The sequence below is a fragment of the Pyrgilauda ruficollis genome, unplaced genomic scaffold, assembly GCF_017590135.1.
Source record: "Pyrgilauda ruficollis isolate IOZ18807 unplaced genomic scaffold, ASM1759013v1 scaffold54, whole genome shotgun sequence".
In the NCBI taxonomy this organism is placed as follows: Eukaryota; Metazoa; Chordata; class Aves; order Passeriformes; family Passeridae; genus Pyrgilauda; species Pyrgilauda ruficollis.
In genome coordinates, this window is record NW_024527044.1 from 1,381,206 (window position 1) to 1,407,314 (window position 26,109).

At 43.7% G+C, this 26,109-nt stretch overlaps 1 protein-coding gene across 1 annotated transcript in view; it reads right to left on the reverse strand.

The window, feature by feature from the left end:
- Positions 1-19,153: 19,153 nt before the first annotated feature.
- HS1BP3 (HCLS1 binding protein 3) overlaps positions 19,154-26,109 on the reverse strand; it is a 53,853-nt gene continuing 46,897 nt past the window's right edge. Inside the window, exon 7 of the mRNA XM_041480974.1 lies at positions 19,154-20,912. Within this exon, the coding sequence (XP_041336908.1) occupies positions 20,684-20,912 (229 nt within the window). The 3' untranslated portion in view covers positions 19,154-20,683. The remainder of the gene's footprint in view (positions 20,913-26,109) is intronic.

Genomic DNA, 26,109 nt, shown 5'->3' on the forward strand with positions numbered 1-26,109 from the left:
CTGAAGGGACAACAAAACCTGCAAAATTACATAGCTGTGACCCCAGATATGCTAGCTTTGCAATAGCCATATAAACCTAGTCCTGTACTTGATGCTCCTGCATTTACATCAGACCCTGAAGTTAAAAGATGTCTGGTTTGTTGGTATGTCAGCCAAACACATTGATGGTAAATGGAAGTACAGACCAGTTGCTTTTAACATTCAGACAGGAATGGAAGCAAAAGAAGAAAGAATATGAAATGCACAGGTGGGAATGTTAAAAGCTGTATTGCTGGCAGTAAGAGAGACAACAAAGACAATATATGTTGACTCTTATGCAATCTGGGCTGGTGCCAGTGGTTGTGTCAATGGAAAACAATAGTTTGGCAGGTAAATGGAAAAGAGGTGTGGCAGAAGGAAGATTGGAAGTGATGTTTTTACAGGCTCAAACCCAACCAATCCACATAGGATGGATCAAAGCTTATACCAATGGTCAAGCCTTCCAGGACAAACTAAAGGTGTTCCAACCTGTCCAGGTCAAACTACCCCAGCTGGGATTGTGACTCTAATGGACATTTGAGGACCATTAGCCTGGGCGGCTACAGACTCTAATGGCCACCAACACAGAATCAGTTAATGGATAATTCCCATGTTCTGAACAAAGGAAATTAACCTATCCTATCCGGCACTGCTGCCAAGGTATACATTGTTTTATTTTACAGATCAATGGCTGCTCCTGGTCCTGATGGACACACATGGAACACTCCAATGGATAATATCCTTCAAACAGCCCGGAGGCTGCTGAAATGTGGACTTGCAAACACAACAGATCTCGTGGGCCAGTAGGTACCTGCCTACAAGGGTCCCTCTACATCTTGTAGAGGGTGTTGTCCTGCATCAGCACCCATGGGAATGAACATTACCCTGGTTAAAAACTGTTGAAACATCCTGATCTACACCAACAGGTACAACTGAAAAAGGATAATTGAAAATCATTAATCACTGTCCATCATGATATGGAAAAATACACTGTTGTCCTAGAGAGAGTAAAAAGGGATAGAGAATGTCACTGTGTGATGACTTGTTTGGATGATCCCCAACCACGATGGGCATTCTGAATTTATTGTTACACCCTGTTATTATAATATTATTATTAATCAGAATCTGGTTTCCATAAGTAATCATTTATTATATATTTTATATGTAAGAGTGTGGTACTTAATCCAACAAATGAGGATATTAATGATTCCAGAAGTACATAAATTAAAATAATAACAGTGTTTCTTGCCAGAATCAATAGCTAATTCTATAGTATGTTCCATTTAATATTATTAACTAAATTCTAACTGATTTTTATAATAATTTTGTATGTAAAACTATAAGGTATGATTATAATATAGCTAACACTATTTCACACTATCTACCAATAGTAAATAGTAAAATAGTAAAACCTAGGAGACTGATGTATCTCTACATATTTGGATGTTTTGAGGATGCCCAACAAGGATTCTCCTCGAGGTTAAGAGAAAGAGGCCTGCCCACGAGTGTTGATATTGGTGAGTTACATCAATCTCTACTTAATAGCTGTTTCTTAATGTCAGCATTAATATAATTGCTTTAATATGGTCTATCTATTATACTCTACACTACTAGTACTTTTAGCTTTTATACTGTGTAGTAAATAATCCCGGTTGACATCTTTTTTCTAATAATTTTTCATAATAAATAATTCATTTTATGTAAATGTATCTCATAGGACATTTTTCAATTGGAATAGGAGGGGGGGAAGTTACTTAAACTGTTGACAAACTGAGAGGCTGAGATTGGATCCAGCTGACCCCAGGCTCCTCTCTGATAAGGAGTTAAGAAGGCAGAGGAAGGGGAGTCCTCTCTGCACCTCGTGGCTCAGCAGTGGTGCTGTGGTGAGAGCAGCACAGTCCCTAAAATTGGTTGCAGGTGGGTATCAAGATGGACCCTTTGGGTGGCCTGGGCTCAGGATTTTCCCATTCATACAGCACCAAATATCACCTCTAGCTCACAGCTGACTCTGGGCTGCAATGTGGGCACAGTATGAGGAGCCAGAGGAGCCAGAGTTGTGCATTTGTTCAAATTGCAGTGTGGATTCTGCTGCTGAGTAGCAGCTGGCATTTAAACTGTTGGTCTCAGTATTTCAGAAAGAGTTTGTTATTGTGCTTCTTCCTTTTCCCAATTTAGATGACTGAAGGGTGCTAAAGAGCAGCTCATTGGTGTCCCCGAAGCTCACCAGCTCCAGCCTGCCCAGCATCCTCAGCTTTTGAGCTTCAGGCACTGGCATGGGTGCAAGATCTATCAATCACCACAGTGCTGCAGAGAACAATGGAGATCTCAGCACAGCAGGAGCCAAAATGCCTGGAAAACAGTCGTTCCTTGTTCAAACATGCAGGCTGCATCCATGCAAGAAGTCAGACAAGACAAGAAGAAAGTTTTGAGAAAGGGATAGGATCTGCATTAATCTTTATCTGATATTGAGGGTTTCTGCTTTCTTATGAACTCAAATTCGGCATTAATTAAATGCTCACCTTTCTCCACAGAAATAAGTACACTGATATGGGATTTGAGTGCAAGCTGACAGGCCATGGTGGCTTAGGTGAAAGGTGGAGAGACCTGTGAGGACAAACATCCCTTGCATGCAGGACAAAACACTGGGGAGCCACAATGGCCAAAATGATGTGTAAAACCCAGGTTCCATCCTGCCCTCAGTCCTCTTTGCTTCTACAGAAATACTCCAATACTGGTGGGCACCAAGTCTTGTGGGAATTCACTGCTCTTCTTCCAGCTCTTTAGGAAGCTGGGTTGATAAGAAATTGCCTTCAACGGAGGCCATCACAATACCTCAATATGTGACTGTTCCCTCACTGTGGGCTAGGAGTGGAGACACCATAACATCCCTGGGCAACCTGTGCCAATGCTCAGTCAACCTCACAGTAAAAAAGTGTTTCCTAATATTCAGAGAGAACCTTCTGTATTTCAGTTTGTCCCCATTGCCTCTTGTCCTGTCACTGGAAACCACCAAAAAGAGCCTGGCTCCAACTTCTTTGCAGCCTCCCTTCAGGTATTTATGTGCATTGATAAAATTCCCTTTGAGCCTTCTCTCCACACTGAAAAGTCCCAGCCCTTCCTCATAGGAGAGATTCTCCAGCCCTCAATCTTTTTCTTCAGCTTTTTCCAGAGTCTTTTTAGTATGTCCATGTCCCTCTTGTACTGGGAAGCCCACACCTGGACCAACACTCCAGCTGTGACCTCACAAGTGCTGAGTACACTGGAAGGAGGTTGACCTGCTGGTAATTCTTTGTCTAATGCAGCCCATGGTACTATTTGCCTTCTTTTTCACAAAGGCACACTCCTGGCTCATATTCAACTTGGTGTCCAGCAGGACTGCCAGATCCTTTCCTGACAAGATGCTTTCCAATGGGATGCCCCCAGCATATTCTGGTGCATGGGGCTGTCCCTCCTCAGGTGCAGGACTTCACATTTGCCTTTGTTAAAATTCATGAGGTTCCTGTTGGTCATTTTTCCCACCTGCTGAGGTCTCTGGATGGCAGTGTGGCCCTGTGCTATCAGCCTCTCCTCACAGTTTTGTATCATCTGCAGACTTGCTGAGGGTACACACTTCCCCCTCATCCAGACCATGACTGAAGATGTCAAACAGGACTGGACCCAGCATAGACCTAAACTCCCAGTCACTGGCTTCCACCTAAATTTTGTCACCACCCTCTGGGCCCAGCCATTCATCCTGTTTTCAATCCCCCTTACTGTCTGCTCAACTCACCCACACATCAAGAGCTTGTCTATGGGATCTAATGTGAGACAGCATTGAAGTCTCTGGAGACATCCAGGTGGAAACTATCCACTCTTCTTTCCTCATGTCCAGCCCAGTCATTTCTTCACAGGAGTTTGTAAAATTGGTCAAGCATGGCTTCCCCTTAATGAAACACTGCTGACTGCTCCTAGTGGCTTTCCTGTCATTTATGTGCCTGGAAATGGTTTCCAAGGATAAAGTTGAGGCTCATCAGCTTGTAGTTCTTTGGGTTATCCTTCTTGTCCTTCCTGAACATAGGAGCAACATTTGTTTCCTCCAGGCTTTGGGCGCTTACTCCTCTTATTTTATGGGAAAATGTGTCAGTCCTTAAAAGAGGTGGTAAAACAGCATCATCACTGAAAAGATTGCATGTGAGAGAGACTTTTCCTGGCCTGGCTGTGCTGGCAAATCCTTCAGAGATAAAGGGTGCCTTGGAAACCAGAGGATTATTTTTGATGCTAAGCTGTGTTTCAACTCCATCCATGATTCACAAATAACTTCTGGCATGCCTCTGCTTAGGTGATCTCGTGAGCTATAACAAATTTGTGAGTGCAAAGACAGGGAAAAAGAAGTCTCTCCATGACTGATCTGTGCTCAAGAGTCCCAGTTCTGCAGTGAACTGTGTCAACCAATACCTAAATGGCAGAGGAAATGCCTTAATACTCATCCATATGGTAAAGGAAGTAAGAACATCAACAACAAAAAGATAATTAGGGAAAGATATCCAATGGAAATGCAAATTAACCTCCCTCCACAAAGTCCGTTATAAATCCTGGGATTTTGTGCATTTATTACTTCTATTAAAAGTGACATATTTAAAGCTTCCCTTTGCCAAAAGTGCTCTTTCACTCTTTCTCTCTGACCTCCCTAGTTTAGTTCATGAACAAAAAGGCAGATTAAAGGGGAGATAAATATGATTTATTAAACACTTGGGACCAGTGGAAAAAATGCCATGTATAAAGCTTTCATGAAACATACAGTATTCTTAAACATTTTATTTTGCTGAAGGTTTTGAACTGTTAATTACCAGTAACATTCCAAAGTTCAATGTTTCTCTATCAACCATTCCCTTGCTTGCTAGGAGCTTAACCAGCTCCCTCCTCATCACCCCTGCTGCTTGTCTTGTTTCCTCTTTGCATCCAAGCTTGTAGCAACCACTGTTTGATCTAGGTGGAAGAAAAACACTAAATATACCTTGGCTCTAGGTTACAGCTCAACAAAAAAGGGCTTTTTTAAAGATTGGATGAGGTGTTTGCCTAACATGGAAGGTCCCTGGCAGGCCAGCACACAGACAGTGCAGTTTTTTGGCATCCAACATGTAAGGAGAAGCTCTGGGTGGAGGTCGCTGGGGCTAGGTCATCCTACTGGGAAGCAGGTTTTGCAGAGTCGAAGTGGTGGGCTAAGTCCATAGCAGCTGATTTCTGACTGACTTCAAACGGGAGTGGAAACTCTTCCCTTCTTCTGCCTCTCTGTGGCTTTTTCTCATTTCCAAAAGTTGTCATTTGCTGCTGCAGGGCACCTGGGTTTTAGCAGGAACATCCTGTCCTTATTTGCAGCTGGAGCTGAGCGAAGATTTTGGTGGTGGAGATCCCTGGGGAGGCAGTGCCACCACACGGTGCAGGTCCAGCAGGTGCACATCAGTCCCACGCGCCACCCCATGTGTCAAACAGCTCTGATGGCTGCAGACCAACATCCTCAGCAGGTGTGGAGTTACTGACACAGCTGAATGGCAGGAGACCTTGGTCAGCATAAGGCCCCAGCACTTGGTGTATCCATGGCAGGACATGGAGCTTGGCTGGGTCCAGCACTGCTGTATGTAAGTGGAGACAACACCCTAAAATAGCCTGGGGCAATCATGGAAAGCATATTCTGCATGGAAGACAGTCAGACACGTTTCCTCCCACGTGCAGTGGGAGTTGTGATGGCTGTCTGGACCAACATCTCAGCCTTCAGGAGATATGAGGCAATCTGGTGCAGCTGTATCCTCTTTCACTGCGAGCTACATGATGTCATACCCAGCCTCTGCTGCCAGAGCCTCACATCACACTTGGGCACTTGCTGCTGCTGAGGAGCTGTGTGATAACCTGCCAATCTGCAGTCACGTGTCAGAACATCTTAATGGGTGCAAATTGGGAGCAACTCCATAAAAGTTAATTACACTGGTGGAAAACATGGGCAGTGAGCCTTCTGTGCACTTATCAGTGAGGCTGGGCCTATTAGTCATGATTTACTCAAAACTGAACAGAGAAAAACAAATGTCTGGCTGGCACTATTGAAGTAACTGCTTCAAGTTAAATGGGAAATGGTCTGTGTAATGGGAAACAGCTCTTTCCTTCTGAGCTCATGTGCCACTAAAGAGTTTACTTTCTTCTGCATGTCCTTACCAATCATCTTTTGTTATGTTGAGAACATTGATTTTATTAACATCCTTTGGGAAGTTAAGGTTACTTTGGGAATTAATTTATTTCAAAAGCATCCCCCTTGAGACTGAATATGTGTAAGAAACTCATGTAGCATAGCAAGAAAAGAGGCAGTTCTGAGAACATGCTCTTCCCTCACATTGTGACTTCCAGTAAATGCCCCAGCAAAGCTGCATGCCCCTTTGGCTTGGACCTTTGGGGAAAGTCAACCTGCACCAGCCCAGGGTGCCAGGCACCAGAAGGACTTTTCAGTGATGCTATAATGGTCCTTTTTGGTAGATCCTTTGGGGTGCACTAAATTGAAATGACACTGAATGACTGGTATATACATATCTAATTTTTTTTAGCTTTATTTTAGAACAATTTGGTTGCAATGAAAAGGAGGTGTGTAGCCATTTTTGGTATTCTCTATGGAAATATAACAATACAAAACTATAAAAGCATCACTTAAGAAAATATACAAGGAAAAGTAAGAGGAAAAAAAGGAAAAGAGTAGACAGTAGAGATTCACCAAGGTATCATCACCCGTGGATCAGCAATGAGACATGATTGTTGCAAAGTGATGGTTGCAGTCTTGATCCATCAAGGGGTGGATCTGCTTCTTATCAGCCTTTTTTCTTATTTGGCTCAAAAATCAGGGAGTTGCTAAACAAAGGTTGGTTTGTCATGGTCATCCTCCAATGGTGGGTGTGCACCCCCCTGCACCTGGGCTGACAGATCTCCTTCTCCCCTTCAGCTGGGAGTGCAAACCTGGGCTCAGCAAAGCACACCCTGCTGCTTTTACAAATGGTCGATTGTTTGAGTCATTAACCCTTCACATTCAGTCTCTCTCAGATGGTGAGGTGGTTGGTGGTCCCTGCTCTGGGGGCCCGCTCACACCATGGACCACTCCTACAGCAGTGTGATCCCCCTGTGCCAACTGCTCTCAGTGCTGGAGCTCCTGCAGGGAATTAGCTTCCAGCAGGGCTGTCAGTGCTTTTTAATAAACACCTGAGCATGTCCTGGGCCAGCCGAGAAATGATGTGAGTAGGCTGTGGCAAGGAGAGGTTAGGCACCACTAGATCATTCCTCTCCTGGCAGGAGGTACTTTCCACACCATGTCTGAGCCTTACAGCGCCTGTCAGGCTTTCCTCTACTGAGGCTTAGATTTCACCATCCCAGGTGGGAGCTCTAGAGAATGCAGTGTTGGAATGATGTTCCCCAGGGGCAGGCAACCAGACCTGCTGAAGAATGTGGCCATGAAAAGGGGGCAGGAAGCAGGAGTCACAGCAGGGATGTTGAAGGAGAACATATTTATTAGGTGGTGAGTAGGTGGTGCCGCACCTCTGCTGGGACACCCATTGCCATGGTCCCCAGGACACGGCAGCAGTGGCATTTGCTATCCCAGGGATGTGCTGATGCACCCTGGCTGTTCAGTGCTCCCCAGCTCTGGGCTGATGTGTGCTCCCAGGCCAGTCATGGAGCTGAGGGTTTTGTTAGCATCAGGAGAGAGCACGTTCATCTCAGCCTGACCTTTTGTCTTTTAAATCCCCGTGGTGGAGGAGTTAGATTAGGAACTTAATTAGCCAATTGAAGCAAAGGTTTCTGCAAGGTTTCATTATCAACAGAAATTTCAGCTTATTGAAGCAATTTTTTGAGTCTTTTAACCTAACTCTAAACCCAGCAGTTTTATCCTGAAGAGCAGGGAAACATTTGGAAACCTATTAGACACTCTATGTTAGCTATTCCTGTGGGAAAATGGAAGTTGGCTGTAGGAGCAAATGAACAATAGTAATACCCAGCAAGTCACTCCTTGCCATTTTTACTGCACAACAGTGCAGATCACACAAGTGTTGTGCCTGTCCACATGAAACTTGGCACCTGGACTCCGGTGTTCCCCCAGCTTCTGTAATGAGAAATATCTCAACACTCCCAAATACTTCAATTAAATGCCAATCCTTCCTATATGACATGAAGGCAATGTCAAATAATCACTTGAGGTACAAAAGCCCCAGGGTAGTAATCCATTTAAGATCAAAATATCTGTAGAATTTTTTTTAAAACCAGGCACAGGTTTCAGGTTCTTTTGCTACTTCTGCTCCCATTTGCTGAATTTATTTCACTGGGGTGTCAGTAGTAGTCAAGTATCAGCGTGGCAGCTTGTGTGTGTTGAACTAGAGAGGGCAAGAAGGTCCTGCTGCCCACAGCCCAGCCCAGCCCAGCACCACATGAGCAGCTGCTTATTGCTAGTCATTGGAACAAACTGTGTGTAACACATGTCTGGGAGAACGTGTCCAGGGCTGTGTTTTATGTTCCAGGTCAGCACTCAGGCAGCTGCTGGGGGAAACGTGCACAGTTGTGCCTCCCTTGGGAGAGGCAGACCTGTGCCTCCCTCTTAATGGGTAAATGCTCCAAATGTCCACCCCAACACTTCTATAGCCCTCCCAGGGTTAACATTTATGAAGCAATTTTTAAAGATTCCCTGTGAAAATGTACTTTTGCCACAAGGCCAGCACCTGGCAGAGAGGGACAGACCTCTGCTCCACAGGAGATGAAGCTTCATGGCTTGGGAGGAGCCAAGTCCCACCTGGGACAAGCCACTGTCTCTGCATTTTCCCTCATGTACCCACTGCCAGTGCATGCTTAGGCTGGCTCGTCTGTTAACAAACAACCCTGAGCACATGTGCAGAACAGGGCCAAAATAATGCTCATGGCACCTTTCCAGCTGATGGGTCCCTGCCTGGAATAACCTCCCAACAGCTGGCTGCCTCCTCTGCTTACAGCCCAGGGACACCCAGCAGGACTCTTGGGAGAAAGGCTCCCCGGGCAGATCCCTTTCACTGAGTTTAGATGCTCCCAGCCTGCAGCTGAGTGAGCTGGCCACGGTCCCTTGGAGAGGAGATCAGGCACTTCCAGAGGCCATGTCACCTCACCCTGGGTTAGATGGAGGTCGGATGAAGCAGCCTGGAAACACCAGTTGTTTCACAGACTATAAAAGGGTTCTCAGCTGCCAGCTCTGGGATGGGATACACCATTCTTGAGGTTTGGTTCCTTTGCCTAAGCGCAGATGTCTAATATCTGCTTGGCCTGCAGCTGCTGGCCCCCAGGTCCTTCTTGTCCCCAGATCCAGGCTGATCACCACGTGCCACAGCCCCTCCAGAGCAGGACACCGGTGGCCAAGGGTTGTGCAGGTCTTGCTCAGCATCCTCCTGCACTGGGCTATTGGAGGAGAGATGTGCCCAGTGACCAGCTGCAGATGGGCACTGACAGGGGAGACCACGTTTGTGGCAAAATGTACAGAATTGCTCCCAATATTTCAGTACTGGCAGTTTATACATCAGGCTTTTTCCTTCTTTCTTTTCTTTTCTTTTCTTTTCTTTTCTTTTCTTTTCTTTTCTTTTCTTTTCTTTTCTTTTCTTTTCTTTTCTTTTTCTCTTATCATACACACAAATTTCAGAAGATGTGGGTTTTGTCTGCTTCTGATTAATAAACCAAAAGGAACAACTGTGACATCCAAATGATTTCTATGCTGTTTCCCAAACCATTCTTTCAAGCTTTGAGAACATAAAGCCTTCTCACCCAGCCTTTCTCACTCACCCTTCTTACCCAGCCTTCTCACCAGGAGTTTTAAGAAAAAATATAAGTAGAAAAACTTTCTACAACTACTTCATATGAAGACTCATGAGCTGTTTGAGTTGAAACATTCTTAATATCTCAGTTCTTAATATCTCAAGTGGAGCCAAATAACGGCGTATATGAAATGTTATCCTGAACAATTAAAACCTGGCAAAGTTTAAGGAACTGAAAACAGGAAAGAAAAACATAAAGGAAATGGCTAGATGTATTTATCTGCATCAGGAATAATTTGCCACTTAATTCTAATAAGGGTCATGTTCATATTGGTTTAGCCAGGTGCCAAATTGTCTCATTTGTGACATGTAATCAATAGGGAAATAATAGCAGGAAGCGTCCTGTGATTAGAAACAACTCAGATCCCAGGAAACTACGCTTCTATTCCCACTCCACGACCTCATTTCTCGCTCTGCCTGCCAGTCCCCCGAACCTCCCGCACACGTAACGAGGTGCGGTGACGGCGCCCGTCGCCACCAGTGACCTGGAAAGTTCTGGGTGTTGTATTCCATTTTATTTAAATGGTATGAGGCTCCCCCTCCTTCCCCCTTCCCCCCTTTTCCCTCAGTAACCATGCTGTTCCCGGGGTTGGGACCCCAAATAAACCTTCATCTCATCAGCACCCTCAGAAGCCGTGTGGAGTCTCCTTGCCTGCCTGCTGCTGCCAGCCAACTCACAGCCTAGGAGACCCTCCGGGGACATCCCCGGGGTGCCCCCACCCCAAAAAGCACCGCAACATCTGGGCTCAATCCCTGACCTTGCTTTCCCTTCTGGAGAAGTGCACAGTCACAGTGCCAGGCGATGCCCGGTTAGTCAGCATTCCCTCACGCCGCAGGCATTCCTCAGCCGTGGTTCCAGGAACGGGGCTGCTGTCCCCGCTGGGCTGTGGGGCTGCTGTCCCCGCGGGGCTGTGAGGCTGCTGTCACCCCGGGGCTGTGGGGCTGCCGTCACCCTGGGGTTTTGTGGCTGCTGTCACCGCGGGGCTGTGGGCCTGCCGTCCCCGCGGGGCTGTGGGGCTGCTGTCACCCCGGGGCTGTGGGGCCTGCCGTCACCCCGGGGCTGTGGGCCTGCTGTCACCGCGGGGCTGTGGAGCTGCTGTCACCCCGGGGCTGTGGGGCTGCTGTCCCCGCGGGGCTGTGGGGCTGCAGCGGCAGCGCTGCCCCGGCCGGCGCCGCTCCCGGCCGCGCCCCGCCCGTGCCGCAGGCACAGCAGCTCCGCTCCGCTCTGCTCAGGGGGCAACCGCTTCTGCAACGCCGCAAAACCGCAGGGAAAGGGGCCTATCTGTATCTGTCTATCCCATATCTACAGCCAGCACCTGTTCTTTCAAGAAACCACAAGGTCTTGTTATAGATAGATAATGAGATGATTGGCTCCCGTAATTAGAAGGTAACTATTGTGTGAACATTAAGAAAAGCTTTAGTGATGTATAGTTATGTTATTGTAGTTTAGATGTCCTGTGTTCTCCCCATGGTTCCCTTTTTTCCCCCCTGTATTGTAACCATCAGACAGCCGGGGTTGTCCAGGACAGGTGAAAAGAAGGCGTGCACATGTGTCCCTTACCTGGGGCACTCGGGAATGGAAGAGCTTGGTGCTTAGGGGGTGCGGCATGGCAACACCTGACCTCCCATCAAGTTACAAGAAAGCAGTTTCCACCGATAAATGGCAAAGAAGAGCTGACTGACAGACTTTAGGAAGGGCCAGGGTTAGCTGATGCAACCCCAGGGGTATAAAAGACTGAGCATCCATCGTGAAGATGAACTGGCCATGTGATATGCACAAGAAGGAGTTCCCAGCGCTGCAACTTTTTCCTTATGTAGCCCTTTGTTGTATTTTTGTTAAGGTTTAATAAAGCTTTTTAAATTTTCAAAGTGAGCAGTTGTTTCTCACAGTCTGCGGTGCTTCATCCTGGGGAAAGCCACACGGGCAGCTTTCTAGTGCCCGTGCCTCTCAAGGCATCTCTGGGTTTGCTGTCTCCAGTGGTTTATGAGTTCAGAAAAAAGTTTCACTAAAAAGTTTTGTCTTACAGTGTTCTGACACCAATCCAGTAGAAGTTTTATTTGTCCTGATTCTGAGCGGGCTGTGGTGACTGAACAGTGACTGGTTCAGGGACTTCAGACTGATGGGGGAAAGATGATTTTTAGAGGAATTTAGAATTTGGACCTGTTTTTCTGACATAATAAAGAAAATACTTAAGTTTTTCCTCTTTCATTTTTAAAGGTCAGTCATTTCCTTTTTATATTTTATTGGGAAAAAATAGGAGGAAACCCAGATTCTCACACCCTTAGTGTTGGGAAAAGTCTTTAGCAATCCTAACAAACATTGTTTTTCTGACAAATATTGTTACATATTTTAAAATTAAATAGAAAATCAACTGGAAAAGAAATTAAAACCTGTGATACCAAAATAGATAATATTCCCTCCTTTCATCTGTCACAATGGGACCAGTTCACTGTCTGCCCAGCAGACAAAGCATATTTCCAGATTTCTAACAAAACACAGAAAAGGCAGGCAAATGATTTTTTTTCAGAGGGTGAATATTTTAGGTCATCCTTATGCACACCACAAAAATGTGAAAACAAATCAGAAAATCCCTTAACCCACTGGATTGTTTGGTTTATATTTTTAGTTTAGCCTTGAGGTTCATGGCCAAGATATGAAACCAGACAAATCTTTTGCTGGCTCTGCTACAGAGTCCCTCTTTAACTGTGGGAAGGTTAAAGAGCCTCTCTGATTTTTCCACGTTCTCATATGTACTATATATTGTACATATTGCCAGACAGAGAGGAACACGGGGTCTATAAATGACTCCTAAGCCTTAAATCCCAGTCTACTGAAGTGTCAAAAATAACTGAGTTGTTTTCATGTTATTAAAATAGCCACAGGAAAAGGAAAGGGGGTAGCAGGTCTCTGACAGTCACACGGGTGAATTCTCCAACCCCAGGGCAGGGGCACGGTGCTGTCACCCTTCCCCAGCACCTTTTGAAGAGTCACTGCCAAGGAACAGCGTGTTCCCAGCAAGGCAGCAGTGGTACCTGCCATCTCCTGGGATCTCTTACTGGATTCTAATGCTGCACTGTGTAACTCCCTTTGTGGATCTCTGGTAGAATTACATGGAATTCCTTATTCAAACATGGCTTTAGGGAAACTTCTCTTTTTCCCCACCAAACTCTCAGTTTTCTCTTTCTCCTCATATCCTCTGGCCAAACAAAAGAAACTCCATGATTTTCTTTAACAAAGCTGGAAAATCTGCAGGTCAAGTGGAAAAAAGAAAAAGAAGAAGAAAAAAGGAAAATCAAGAAATAGCAACAGAAAAAGCACTAGGTAGTTTTGGTTCTCAGCATTCAATGTAAATAAATGATTGGTTTTTTCACAGTAAGAACTTGTTAACATACCCAGACATTACCAAACTGACTGTTTCATTAAGCTCTTCTGGAGTACAATCAGTATCATTAAATCATTATCACCAAAAAAAAGAAAGAGGGGGGAAAGCTGTGTTAAATGAAGACATTACAGATTTCACCTGCAGTAATTTAGGGATGGAGCCACTGCAGGTCAGTACCTGGGAGGGGAAGGCAGTCAGTCTGCTAATTACTGCATTAAATGGAAAGGGTCAGCTCATGGCTACTCTACAACACTCAGTCATCATGCACACACTTGAAAATACAGGAAAACTGGAGCTGGCTGATGAGGAAATGCAGCACTGTTCAGAACAGCCCTTACTTGTCAGCCCTAGCTGAAACCACACCTCAGGGTGGCACGGAGCTGGCACACACACCCCATCCAGCCTGTGTGGTGCCACCTTGGAGACAGGAGAATGCAAGAGCATCTCATAGTGACCCCCAGTGACCAGTTTTTAAGCCAAGCCTGGGACTGAGTCTCCTCTCTTGTTGCTTAAGGAAGTTTTTATTCCTTCTGACTTTCCCTGGTGCACTGCCACTCACCCAGGAGGGCAGACATGCAGGCCTTTTGCCCTTCTGAGCCACAGGGACTTTCATTTCCATTTCTCCAGAAAACAAGAACCAAGGCAGTGCCAAAACCATGCACTATCTTCCCAGCTGAAACTAGAAAGAAACAGGATTCCTAGAAGAAACAGGGATTTTACTGCAAATAGGATATCTACTTGAGAGCAGGAGATGCAGGACTTTGTTTTCTCTCCTGACATCCTCACTATTTTTTCCTTTAGCTGAGCCAATGTTTGCTTAATGCAAAACTCACAAACAGCCTGGACAGAAGAAACAGATGAACAGAGACCAAGCTGTTACAGGAGGGGACCTGGCTGGGTATTGTGACACCCACTCCAGCACCTGCAGACCATGGAACACCTGAACCTCCCCATGATTTTGGCCCTTCCTCCCTTTACTCCCTCAGTACAATCCGTCACTGCAGAGCTGGAAGGGAACTGGCTGAGTTCAGGGGGATTTGGGGCTCAGTTTACCACCAGGTGCAGAGTGGTACAGCTGCTGGTGAGTCCCCACTGCCCACTCCTGGGGGAGGTTATTTCTGCCTCTGGCTGGAGCCTCTGGACCCAAGTGTCTGGTTTGCTGCCACGGCAGCTCTGTGATGGGAACCAGAGTAAGGTTAGGTGAGCCAACCAGATGTGCTATGAAAACGCTCCCTTGAGCTAAACTGAACCACTGATGAAGACAGCCTCAGATTTCTTTTATCATTCCTCATGAAAAAGATGAATTTTCCACACAATTCCAAGTAAATTAGCTTTGTTTGTTGGTTTGGTGTTGGTTTTTTTAAATTTTTTTTTAAGGTAGGCATTGCAGCTATAATTAGAATGTAGTTGTGGACATAAAAAGTTCCTTTTGGGGACTGTACACAAGATTAAATATGTAAGCTATAAAAAGTTGAGATGGGGAAGGCATCAACTGGAAAACAAATCATAGTAGCCTGCAGATTTGATTGCTTAAGACAGAAGGGAAGCACTAGGTAGTTTTGGTTCTCAGCATTCAATGTAAATAAATGATTGGTTTTTTCACAGTAAGAACTTGTTAACATACCCAGACATTACCAAACTGACTGTTTCATTAAGCTCTTCTGGAGTACAATCAGTATCATTAAATCATTATCACCAAAAAAAAGAAAAAAATCTGAGTTGTTTGTGATTGTTAGACAAAAACTCTGGGAGGACTTAAAAGGCAGATAGATTACCAGAGAAGTAAGAAAAGTGCTCAGTAAATACCCCAGGAATTTTATAATTTTGTTTTATGTTCATTTGAAAAACCATGGAGCTCCTCTCACCACAGAATCACTAAACTAATTGCTGATTCCAGCCCTACAGCTGTGCTGTTTCAGGGGAATTGAACGGCTCTGGAGCTGTGTGTATAGATCAGCCAGATGCCTTCTTTCATTTTGCCCTGTCTCTCCTGTTTCTCCGTGGTGCCCTCCAAGCCCATCAGGCTTGTCAGTGGTGTCACATCCTATTCCTTTACCTCCCCTCTCCAGCATCAGCATGACCAGGCTTCCACTGATCTGCACGAGGTTTTGACAGCTTCGATTGAGAGCATGACCCTCACAGCAGTCACAGGAAACAACCTTTTGATGACATCAGAAACATTGCCTTTGGTAGAAAATAGCTAAATTGCATTCTGAGAGTATTTAATGAGTTCAAGGACTGGTTTGCGTTTCTTTTACCAAAACCCAACAAAATGTTAGGTTTTCATACATTGTTAGGATTTTTTGGTGACTGAAGGACCACAAGAAGGATGCCACACTGATCATAATGCTTCCCCATGGCTTTAACAGCTCTACATCTCATATTTAATACTGTGATTCCTTGGTACTTGATAATAAAAACAATATATCTGAGGGTAAGAAACCACGGTAGCTGTTAACGCAGCAGGGGGCTGTGAGGTCTTTTTGTGTATTTGCTGATGACTTCAGTCTCTGAGGTTCCTGAGCACCTTGCAGAAAAAGATCATAACATCAGCTGCTCTGTTTAGGGGGTATTCACTGCCGTTTGATGGTGTTGTGATGATCCCCATTTATTGCCAGGTTACTCTGGTAAACCTCCTGCATGTGACATCCTAAGCAAACTGTAGTGTGTCCTAACCTTCCCATCCAGGGTGGCATCAGAGTCATAGAACAGTTTGGGTGGAAGGGATCTCAAAGATCATCCAGTTCCAACCCCCCTGCCATGGGCAGGGACACCTTCCACTAGAACAGGTGGCTCAGAGCTCCATCCAGTTTGGTCTTGAACACTTCCAGGGACGTCCACAGCTTCTCTGGGGAATCTGCTCCAGTGTCTGGGGTGTCTGGGGACGATTGCAATAAATAATATATTCCTGATACCTAATCTAACTCTGCCTCTACTTTGAAGCCCCTTGCCCTCTCCTATCACTACAGTTCCTGAAGAAGATTTCCTCTCCATCTTCCCTGCAGCCCCCTTCAGACACTGGAAGGCTGCTATGAGGCCTGAACACAACCTTCTCTTCTCTGGGCTGAACAACCCCAGCTCTCAGCCTGTCTTCACAGGGGAGGTGCTCCAGTTGCCTCACCAACTTCGTGGCATCCTCTGGACTTGCTCCAACAGCTCCATGTCTTTATTATATCAGGGGCACCAGAACTGTGTGTTGTAGTCCATACGGGGAATCCTCACTAGAGCAGAGGATCTGGATCTGGAAGAGCATTCAAGAATCGTTGGAATCTTCCTCTGATACCATCTAGACTTCTGCTCACTAAATGTCAAAAACAGCTTTTGAAAAAGTATAGATTGGAAACCAAAATTTCCACTGACTCCGGGACTTTCTCCTGTGTAAATAGGAGAAGCTGCTTTGTTGTTGTAAGGCCAGTGGAGGGATCTTGTGGAGGGTGCTGGGAAGCAGGGTGATAAAGCACTGAATATGTTCTGTTCCCTCAGTCATCAAATCCTCCTTGAGTGACTCATTCCATGTGGGTTTTGGGTTAGCCCAGAAGAGTATTCCTTACAACAGCCAAAAGCAAATCACTCTAGGGAAATACGACAATATTTGGCTGTTGAGTATTCTCCTTGTTTCCAGTAGCTGAAGGACTTTCCAAGCTCTGAGCGGCATAACCATCAATTGATTTCTCTTCCATGAATCTAACCGGTGTCTCCTTGACCCCATGTAAATTTTAGGCATCCATAACATCTTGGTGTGAATAAAACTTAGTCCCTAAATATCTAGAACTAATCAATCCTTTAAGCAGCTTTATTGACTTCTGAACTCTCACAGCAGCACTTAATTTGACAATTAATTTAATTTACCACCTTCCAGTGCTAGTATCTTTACTCAAAGCAGTGCACAAGATTTTCCCATCACTTGAATTCTTCATTAGGTTCAATGCATGACATGAAATAACAATATGCAGGAGGCTCTAAAGGAAGATCAGTGATATGGTAAGGGCTGAAAGAAATTGGATCAGGAGGGTTTAAAGATGAATTAAGGAAGAAATGGGCACAATACTGAAAGCAAGTGACTTAATTTACTCCAGTTGTTGATGTTGAGATGAAAAGTAAGAATACAGATATAAGAATATAGATAAAACTTCACAGTAAAAGCCTTCTATCTTCTTGACCCACAGACATTTAAACTGTCACAAATGTGTGATCACTTCAGTTGAGATGAAATGTGGTTGATGCATACACACACAAAAATTCAAGACTCCTTAGTGAATTAGTGACAGTCACATTTCTAAGTGAAACATCAATGCTTTTTGGTACTCAGTATTAAATCTAACAATCTCAGGGATTGCTCATTTACAGTAGGTAATGCCCATGAGCATGGTGGATTTTCATGACCTTAAATCAGAGGTTGACTTGTGTACTCTGCTGTACCCAGCTCAGCTTCTTTGCAGAAGCTAACATCTGGGCAAAAATTAGCAGAAATATCGGTTTCAATTAATATTTTGTTATACAACTCAACCCAAATTGTCAGTGACAGAACTAGGCCTTAAGTGCTACATGGGAATTAGCTTTCCTAAAAATTCAGCAACTGAACACCTGAGCAGATGACCCACAACTCATCTGTGAAATACTCAGCTTGGGGAAATAATTTGTTTAACTGTGACCCAAATAATGAAGTATACAGTGTTAGTTGTCAATTAGTGCTGTACCACAGAGCAAACAGAATGTTATGCAGAACAAGAAGCTGCTTATAAAGCAATAGAGGTATCTGTTATGGGTTCTAACTAACCTCCACATCTTTTTTAAGGATTTAAATACAACTCTTCCTTGGCAAATCTTTTGATGAACTCTATTACTGATGTTGGAAGGTGATGACTGTCAGCCAAGAACTACATTAGAGTCCATAATTGAATTTCAAGAGTTGTCAAGAGCAGGCTAATCAAATACCTGCTACTAGAAGTAAAATATTAAAGAAAGAAAAAAATTAAAGTTCTCTTCTGGTAGGATGCAAAGTATGTTGTATAGTTTCCCTATGTCATTTCTAATAGTATGTTCAATTTTTCTCAGCTACCTTTGCCTGACATTCTTCTCTTGTATAATAATGATTCATTATATATAATGTATTCAATGACTGTAACTCACCTCTTAGTGCCCAAAAATATGACTGCAGCAGACATTTGCATTGTAAAACAAAAGCATAACACCAGGGTTTATGAAGGATCCTTTTATACTAGTTTCTTGACAGGAATGCTAGATTTTTTTTTTTTTCCTGAAGTAAAATACTGACCTCAAAATAATCTTAAAAATCTAGCACAGGAAACAATTAACAGCTCTTCTTTCCCTGTGCTTAGGAATTTGACAATTTTAGGGAGAGCTGGGGGGCAAAATATTCCTAGGCCATTTAAGGAGGGTGAAGAACTGCACTCACTGTACTGATCATTAAACCCATGGCCTGCAGTTTGGAAGTTTTAGCAGTGTTCAGGCTATGTGAAGGGTGGGCTGTGGTCCAAAAATACAGAAATGCAGGCAGTGCTCCCAAACAGTGATGAATAAAATGGAGATGATGCTCCCTGAGCCCTCAGTTAAATATAGTGGTTGTTCGTAACAGCAGGGAGTGCAACAGGAAAGCTGAATTAATTTTTCCTACCTGCTATTCCCTGCCTGTTCTTGGGCAAGGCATTTATTTTCTCCTCACTGCTTTTATTCACCTTTTTTATTCCTAATTGCACCAGGACACTGAGGGGACAGATAGGACCATGCAGTACCTTTGGTTCTGCCTTTAGCTGCTCTCAAAGGAAATATGAGCACAGCTATATTTTCAGTTTCATAGTTATTTACACTTTAACACCACACAGCACTCCTGAGCTAAATGGAATCGATTCTTTGCTGCTACTGTATATAACCTAGAGAACAACAGCAACAACAGTAACACCTGCAGGTTTGCAAAATGCTTTATTATAGTAAAACATACCATACTCCTAGAAGAATCAATGGTTATATTTTATCTGTCCCATCAAAGCAAAATACCTTTGTAGTATTCCCCACTGGTTTAAAAAGGAAATGCTAATAGAAATAATTTCATTATTAAAAATATCTAATGTTTTCTACTTATTCTGTTCTATATTACAAAGGCAAATATTGAGATGATGATATGGCTTAAATATATTAAAATTTTCCCTCTGGGGAGCTTGTCTTCATCTCTAGCTAGACCACACATGGAATGAGTTCAGGAAACTCTGCATGACAGCAGGTATCAACCCACATTAGGTGTAAATTTGGTATCTTCAACCAGAGTGCCTGAGTTTGACAAGAGGAAAGTCTTGGATACCTATTCTACACTGTTTTTCTTCTCCTGCATATTAAAATGTCTCCAGTATCTTTTCTTTCTATTTTTTTTCCTCTAGATAATGACAAGTTTGTCTTCCCTTGTTTTAACCATTACATGGTAAAGAACAGACCACCATCTTATCACACAAACTCATTTTAGCTTAGTGGAATTAATCACCATGGCTGGTTCTTAAAAATTCTGAGAGAAATGAAGGAATAGGAGAGAAAGAGTGACTCCAAAGAGCAATTCAGATTTCCTCCATTAACACACCTGCACTGAATTACCCCCTGGAGAAGCCCCTCTCTCTCTCCACTAGCTACAGTGGAAACCCAGGAAGACTTGACTGGAAAAAATTAGCCCTTGTGAATCTGGAGTTCACAGGAGGCCTACAGCATCCAAACCTCCAGGCACTGCAACCTCCATCTATGTCTGGAGAGTGTTCTTAGTCACCCCAGTCATCTGCTATTCTTCCTGGGATTCAGAGATGCATAGCATGGTCTTTGCAAGCCTAAAGTCCTCTTACAAGTTGGCATTTGTGCAGCAATAAGGCAGCAGATTGTCACAGTTAGCTGGGATTTCAGGGATCCATGGAAAGACACAGGAACTGTTAACTATATTTAGCAGTTCCTGTTAAAAATTACTGAAATACCAGTCAGGGAGGAAAAGGCTGCTACAAAAACACACTGGATGAAAGGAAAATGGTGTTTTTCACTGAGGTGAAAAACACTATCTAAAAATGACAGGAACAGCATCCTATCATGCCTCAGACCATTTTTTGGACATTACTCACAGTTGCCATGTGCACAACATCCTCAGCATTTTCAATCAACTGGCCAAAACTGTACGATGTTGATACTAAAATAGCAGTAGACAATCTGTAGTGCTACATCCTTGTTCACATTCCCTGTGAAACCCTGAAAATCTTAAGGCAACATTAGACCACAGCTGCACTGTTTTGAAAACCTCACAGGGAGGTTCTGCTACTCAAACCTGCTGCTCAAGCCTGCTGCTCTCTGCATCCTGGTACATAAATGAGCACTGTGGCAGCTGAAACACCTGGTCAGTTCTTGCTGCTGTCACTGGAGCTCACTGGGAGGTGGGGCCAAGAAGCCATCATCACATTTTGAAAATAAATCTGTTCAAAAAAGACTGGTATCCTGGTTGTTGATAGATTCATTTTCCTGGATATATTGGAGAATGTCCACTTCATTCATTGTCTGAATCCTGTTTTCCTTTTGCTTTGCCAGTGAAGGTGAATTAGTGCTCCTGGGGGCAACTGCTGGCTTCTGAGGTAGAGGTGGTTTTGGTGGGACCTTAGGTTTTGGTTTGGAGGTAACCTCTAAGAGTTTCTCAAAATCATCTTCAACTCTGGAATGAAAAGAAAACATCAGTAACATCCTGGGAATTTCTGAACTGCTTTTTGTTCTGTAAGAAAATGCTATCTTTCAAAACAAAACTTTCTGCAGGAAAGGATCTACTCTGATAAATTTCTCTCTCCATAGAAGTTTCCATAAACCATCTTTTTCATAATGTGGTTATACAAGTTAACTTATACAAGTTAATTATACAGCATGTTTTCAAGTGTCTAAATTAAAGGCAATTAGCGATTACTAAAACCACCAAACTTTATTTTAGTTTGGGAAAAAAATGTTTTTGACTTGTGACAGGATGCTTTGCTTCCCCATAAATTTTCATGGGAAAGTAAAATTATCCACATTCAACTCTGTTTCCTCTTCATCCCCATCACCCAAAACTGAGATTGAGCATCCCCATGCTCAATCATGAGAAACAGTAAACACTAATGGATTTTAAAATTCCATGTTCATATTTGGTTCTGGGACACTGAAGAAGTTTTGCAATCACCACATACAACAACTCTTTTTGATGATAATTTGCTGCTGATTCCTACTGAAATAACCCAGAACACCTCAAACAGTTCAGGGTATTTTCTACCTGCATTGTTTGACCTTATCAGATATGCAGCAGGCTGTGCATGCCCAACTCTGTTCCCACATGAGCTGTCAAAAGATTTTAAGAGAGCCCTTATCATAGATTATCTGGTGACTCCAAGAACTGTGTGCCTTTGGAAAGTCAAAATATGGAGTAAAGAAAAAGAAGGATTCTCTTCAGCAGCTCCACTCACTGGAACAGGATATGGTAGTAGAGTCTAAGGAAGGTGCTTTTTTAGTTTGTTCTTCTTCATTGCCCATAGGTAGGCAGTCCCTGGGGTATGAATAAATAATTTCAAGTCATGTGTTTTTTGGTTCTTCCTGTCATTTTCCTTTTGTAGTTCAAATCATGGGACCACTGAATATCCTGAGCTGGAATCGACCCATCAGGATCATCAAGTCCAACTCCTGGACCTGCACAGGACATCCCAAGGGTCACACCATGTGCCTGAGAGAATTGTCCAGATGCTCCTTGAGCTCTGTCAGGCTGGTGCTGTTACCAGTGCCCTGGGGAGCTGTTCCAGTGCCCAGCCACCCTCTGGGTAAAAAACCTTTTCCTGATATCAAGTTTATAACGTCCTCACTGCCAGGCAATGAGGCATCTTGGGGGGTTACCCAGATGCCTGTGAAACCCCTGGGATAATTTCTGTTTCCTAAATGGACAGTGATTCCTCCCTTTCTCTCTTTGTTCACCAATTGCCTCAGGAGAGGCACTGCAAATGCCTCTACCACACAGCAGCAGAACTGGTGGGGCTTTCTGCAGACAGTTATAAGTAAAACTCAGCTTTTCCATAATTTAGGAAGCAACTGATGAGGCAACTGTCCAGGACGACCAGGAACATGATCAAAGAACCAACATCTCTGAGACACTTTATTCCTCCATCCCCAGTGAATACTGTTTGAATGTAAAAACCATAGGTATTTATAGAGCTACAGCCCCTTCAAGCTAAGGATCCTACTACTAAGATAAACTGCATGAATTCAAGGGTTTCTTTTTCATTAAAACCTGAGAGGAACTTACAACACTACTGCCCTGGCTGAGACAAACTACACCCACCATGAACCAGCCATGAAGTCAATACAATTAGCCTAAATTTTCTGGTGTAGAGACAGTCAGAACTCTTTAAGGTAAAACCATTCCTGAAGTCAGACAGTTCCCTTGTTACTCCCAAAGGGAAACTTAAAAGAATCACTTTTAACCAAGACTGCTCTTGTAAAATCAATAGCATGAACACTGATATCTAAAACTAGGGAACACCTGAACAGATCAGCTGATGGACAGTGACATTCACTGCCCCAGAGTTCTGCACCTTGAACTCTACCTGTGGTATTACAGCGAGCAGCACCTCAAATTTAATCCTCTAAGTAACTCTGGAGATTATATTCTCTTTTATTTAGATAAGACTATTGATGTCTTTTATTTTCCATGATTCTTTGTGGGTGACATATCCTACTTAACTTACAAAACACACTGAATGTATTTCTGAATTCCTCATCTCCAAAGAAATTAATTTCATTTAAGCCCAGGCCTTTCTGTTTGTTGCAAACTCTGATATCCAAGAGGTATCACACCTGTGATCACACTGCCAAGACATGTTCTTGTTCTCTTTGCTGTGTAATAAACAAAACTTGTTAAGGCTAGTATTTCTGAAGCCTCCCTTCTTGGCATAAACACACAGTGAATGAATCAGCATCCATGTCATGAAGTTTTGGTCTTAAATAACAGAAAACATAATAAGCAGAGGAACAATGCACAATACATAGAGTTCATATGGAGGAAGCAGCATCTTGAAGTAGCTGCACTGCCCAGAAAAGGCAGCAGTAAAACCAGCTCACTAACCTGGTATGATGATACAACTTCCTGAATTCTCTACTCCAGTTTCTGTGCTAATCACAGCAACAAAGCCACTTAGCACAGCCAAAAAAACACCCCCAAAAGATCCAGTCCAGTAGGTTGTGGGGGTCTTTAGAGGCTGGGGTTTCAGTCTTCTGCTTTTAAGCCAAAGATTCTGCATAAGAAAGTCTGGAAACTGATGATGTAATTTCCTTCTTCTGTCCTGGATTTTTTCAAGAGCTTGGTTAGACAGAAGTCTCTTAGAGAGAACACAGCAGATAATATGTGGTCTTTGTCTCAAAACCTGCTTTTCAGTGCTGCAGTGCTAGGCAAGCTGTTTGATCCACTGCTGTTTGATCATGTGAGACACAACTGTCTTTGCAAAACTAAAGAGGTAAAATGCAAAATGCCTCAGGCTGGGATAGAAACAAGGACTTCTATTTCTTGAAAGCAAATGAATTGTTACAGTGCATAACTACCACCATATTTAACTCCAGGCCAGGAAGAGGAAGAAAAAAACATCAAGCAATTATTCTGAAACAAGATTAAAGGAAGAACCTTCCCACCCCATCTTTTTGTAGACAATCAGGCACAGAATCCATGTAATTAATCATTCTTTAATTAGTCTCTTTCTATTGCTGTAAAAGAAAAGCAGCACCACATTGTTTAAAATTCTTGCCATATTGTTGTGCTGATTCACAGACTCTACTGGTGGAAATTCTCTCAGAATTCCAAAAGAAAGGCAATCAAAGCCTTTACTGAAGAAAGGCTGCCACAAAGTCCTTCATGACTGCTGGCATGTGGACTTCAGACAGTAAATGAGTTCTGACTTGGAGACAGATGCAGCTGCCACAAGAACATCAACATTTTAGATGCCATTTCTCTGGACTTTGTCCCTTCTCTCTGGACCAGATCTTTGGGACAGAAATAACTGTCTGCATGTACAACATGATGGGGACAGTGACCTCTGCTTGCTGGGAATGCTTTAATGAGGAGAATCTGTAATGAAAGCAAGAGACAAAGACCCCCATAATTTGCTAAAAATCCAAAAGGCTCATGCTTGAAGCTCAGTTGTGTAACTAACTGCAGTTCTTGCAGAACTGCAAGAACTTTCATCTTTTGGTATCTTATGTTCTTTACTTTGTCTGGTATTAATTCAAGTACGAGAGATACCTTGGTGAAGCCTTGGGGAGTGCTGTAACATCACATCTACAACTTGGGAAAAGACTTGTACCCAAAAGTAGACAGGAGACTTCGAAGTATCTGTTGCCCATGACATCTGCTATCGTCAGGAGAGACAGTGCGATGTCCAGCAAGGTCCAGGGAAAGATACAGGCTGGAGTTAATCCCAGGAATGCCAGGCACTGGGGGCCATGAAGGAGATCTCTCTCCTCCTGCTTCAGCTTTCCCCTGCAATCCATTACAGGTAAATTTACAATGGTATTTTAACCTGGGCCAGGAACTAGGTCTGGACACTGGAATATGATAGTTTGTATTGTTTAAATGCTACAAGAGCCACTGGCATGGCTTTGGTCTGGGAGCCCTCCTCCAAAAACCTCTCTGGCACAACTTGAAGCTGGAGTGGGACAGTGACCATTCCCTGGAGGCAGCTGCACACAGTCCCCTTGTCCTGCAGCTGCAGAGTCCAAGAGCGTGGACGCAGGCAGCCTGGTGGTGCTGCCTGGCTGAGTGCCAGAGAACAGGCTCATTAGTGCAGGTAAGTCCCACAAGAAGCCCTTTGAGGACATCAGCCTGCTGGTTACATCACTCACCTTGGAAATTAGAAAAATCAATTTTTCCAGTCTGAAAAATTTTAAACCTCTCCTGCCTCTCCAGAAAATTCCCCAGTCACCAGCCAAAGGCACAGCTGGGGCAGGGGACAGCAGGCAGCTTTTGCCCCTTGAGCTGACAATGTCTGTCAAAAATGCAAACAACCTGGGGTGAGATGGTTGAAATCTGGTGGGTCTCAAGCCCAGCAAAAGCATCTCCTGCTGCTCTAGGACCCCACATCGCCTCTGTACATTATTCTACACAACCTGTACATGTTCCTAGGGGTGGGGCAAGGATTAATGTTTCTGGTCTAGCAAAAAACTGGTTGTTTTGTTGGCAAGTTTACTTTATAGCTCTTCTAATGCTTGTAGCATCCTGATACTTCACAGGAATGAAATAAGAAAATTCTTGAAAACCATCACAAAAGGATTTGTTTTTCTGTAACCTACTGCAGCCAAATCACGGACCTTTCCTCACAGTTCTGTCATAGCAAGCAAGAGAAACTGCCCTGGAGTGGTCAGGAAATTTCTGACTCAGTTATTGCAACCTTCTCTTCCACCTGTACATTGCCCAAATAATCCTCTCCCCAAAGGATCTACATATAAACCATCTGGAGTTTCTCAAAGCTTTTTTCCCAACTATAATGCTGTTCTCATACTCTCAGAACAGTGAGCATTGGTGCTGGAAATGCTGCTCCACACAACTCCTGGATAGGTTAAAGATGTGTTACTCTCTGAATTCAGCATTTGCTAATGCCTGCTGAAAGAAGAACACACAAACATTTTCTGCTTCAAGGGTGGCAACAGTTCCTTGAAGCTGATGAACCTGCTCAAGAAGCTCAATGGACTGAAGAGTGGCTGGGGTGCAGTTTCACAAACAGTCTCAGCCTTAAAAAGTATAATGCTCCTGAAAGGGTTATCAGTGTAATCCTAAGAAAGAACACACCAGATCTGATATCACAGGGCAGCAGAACTGGGATCCTGCTGCTGACATTTTTTTTCAGCACTGGAAA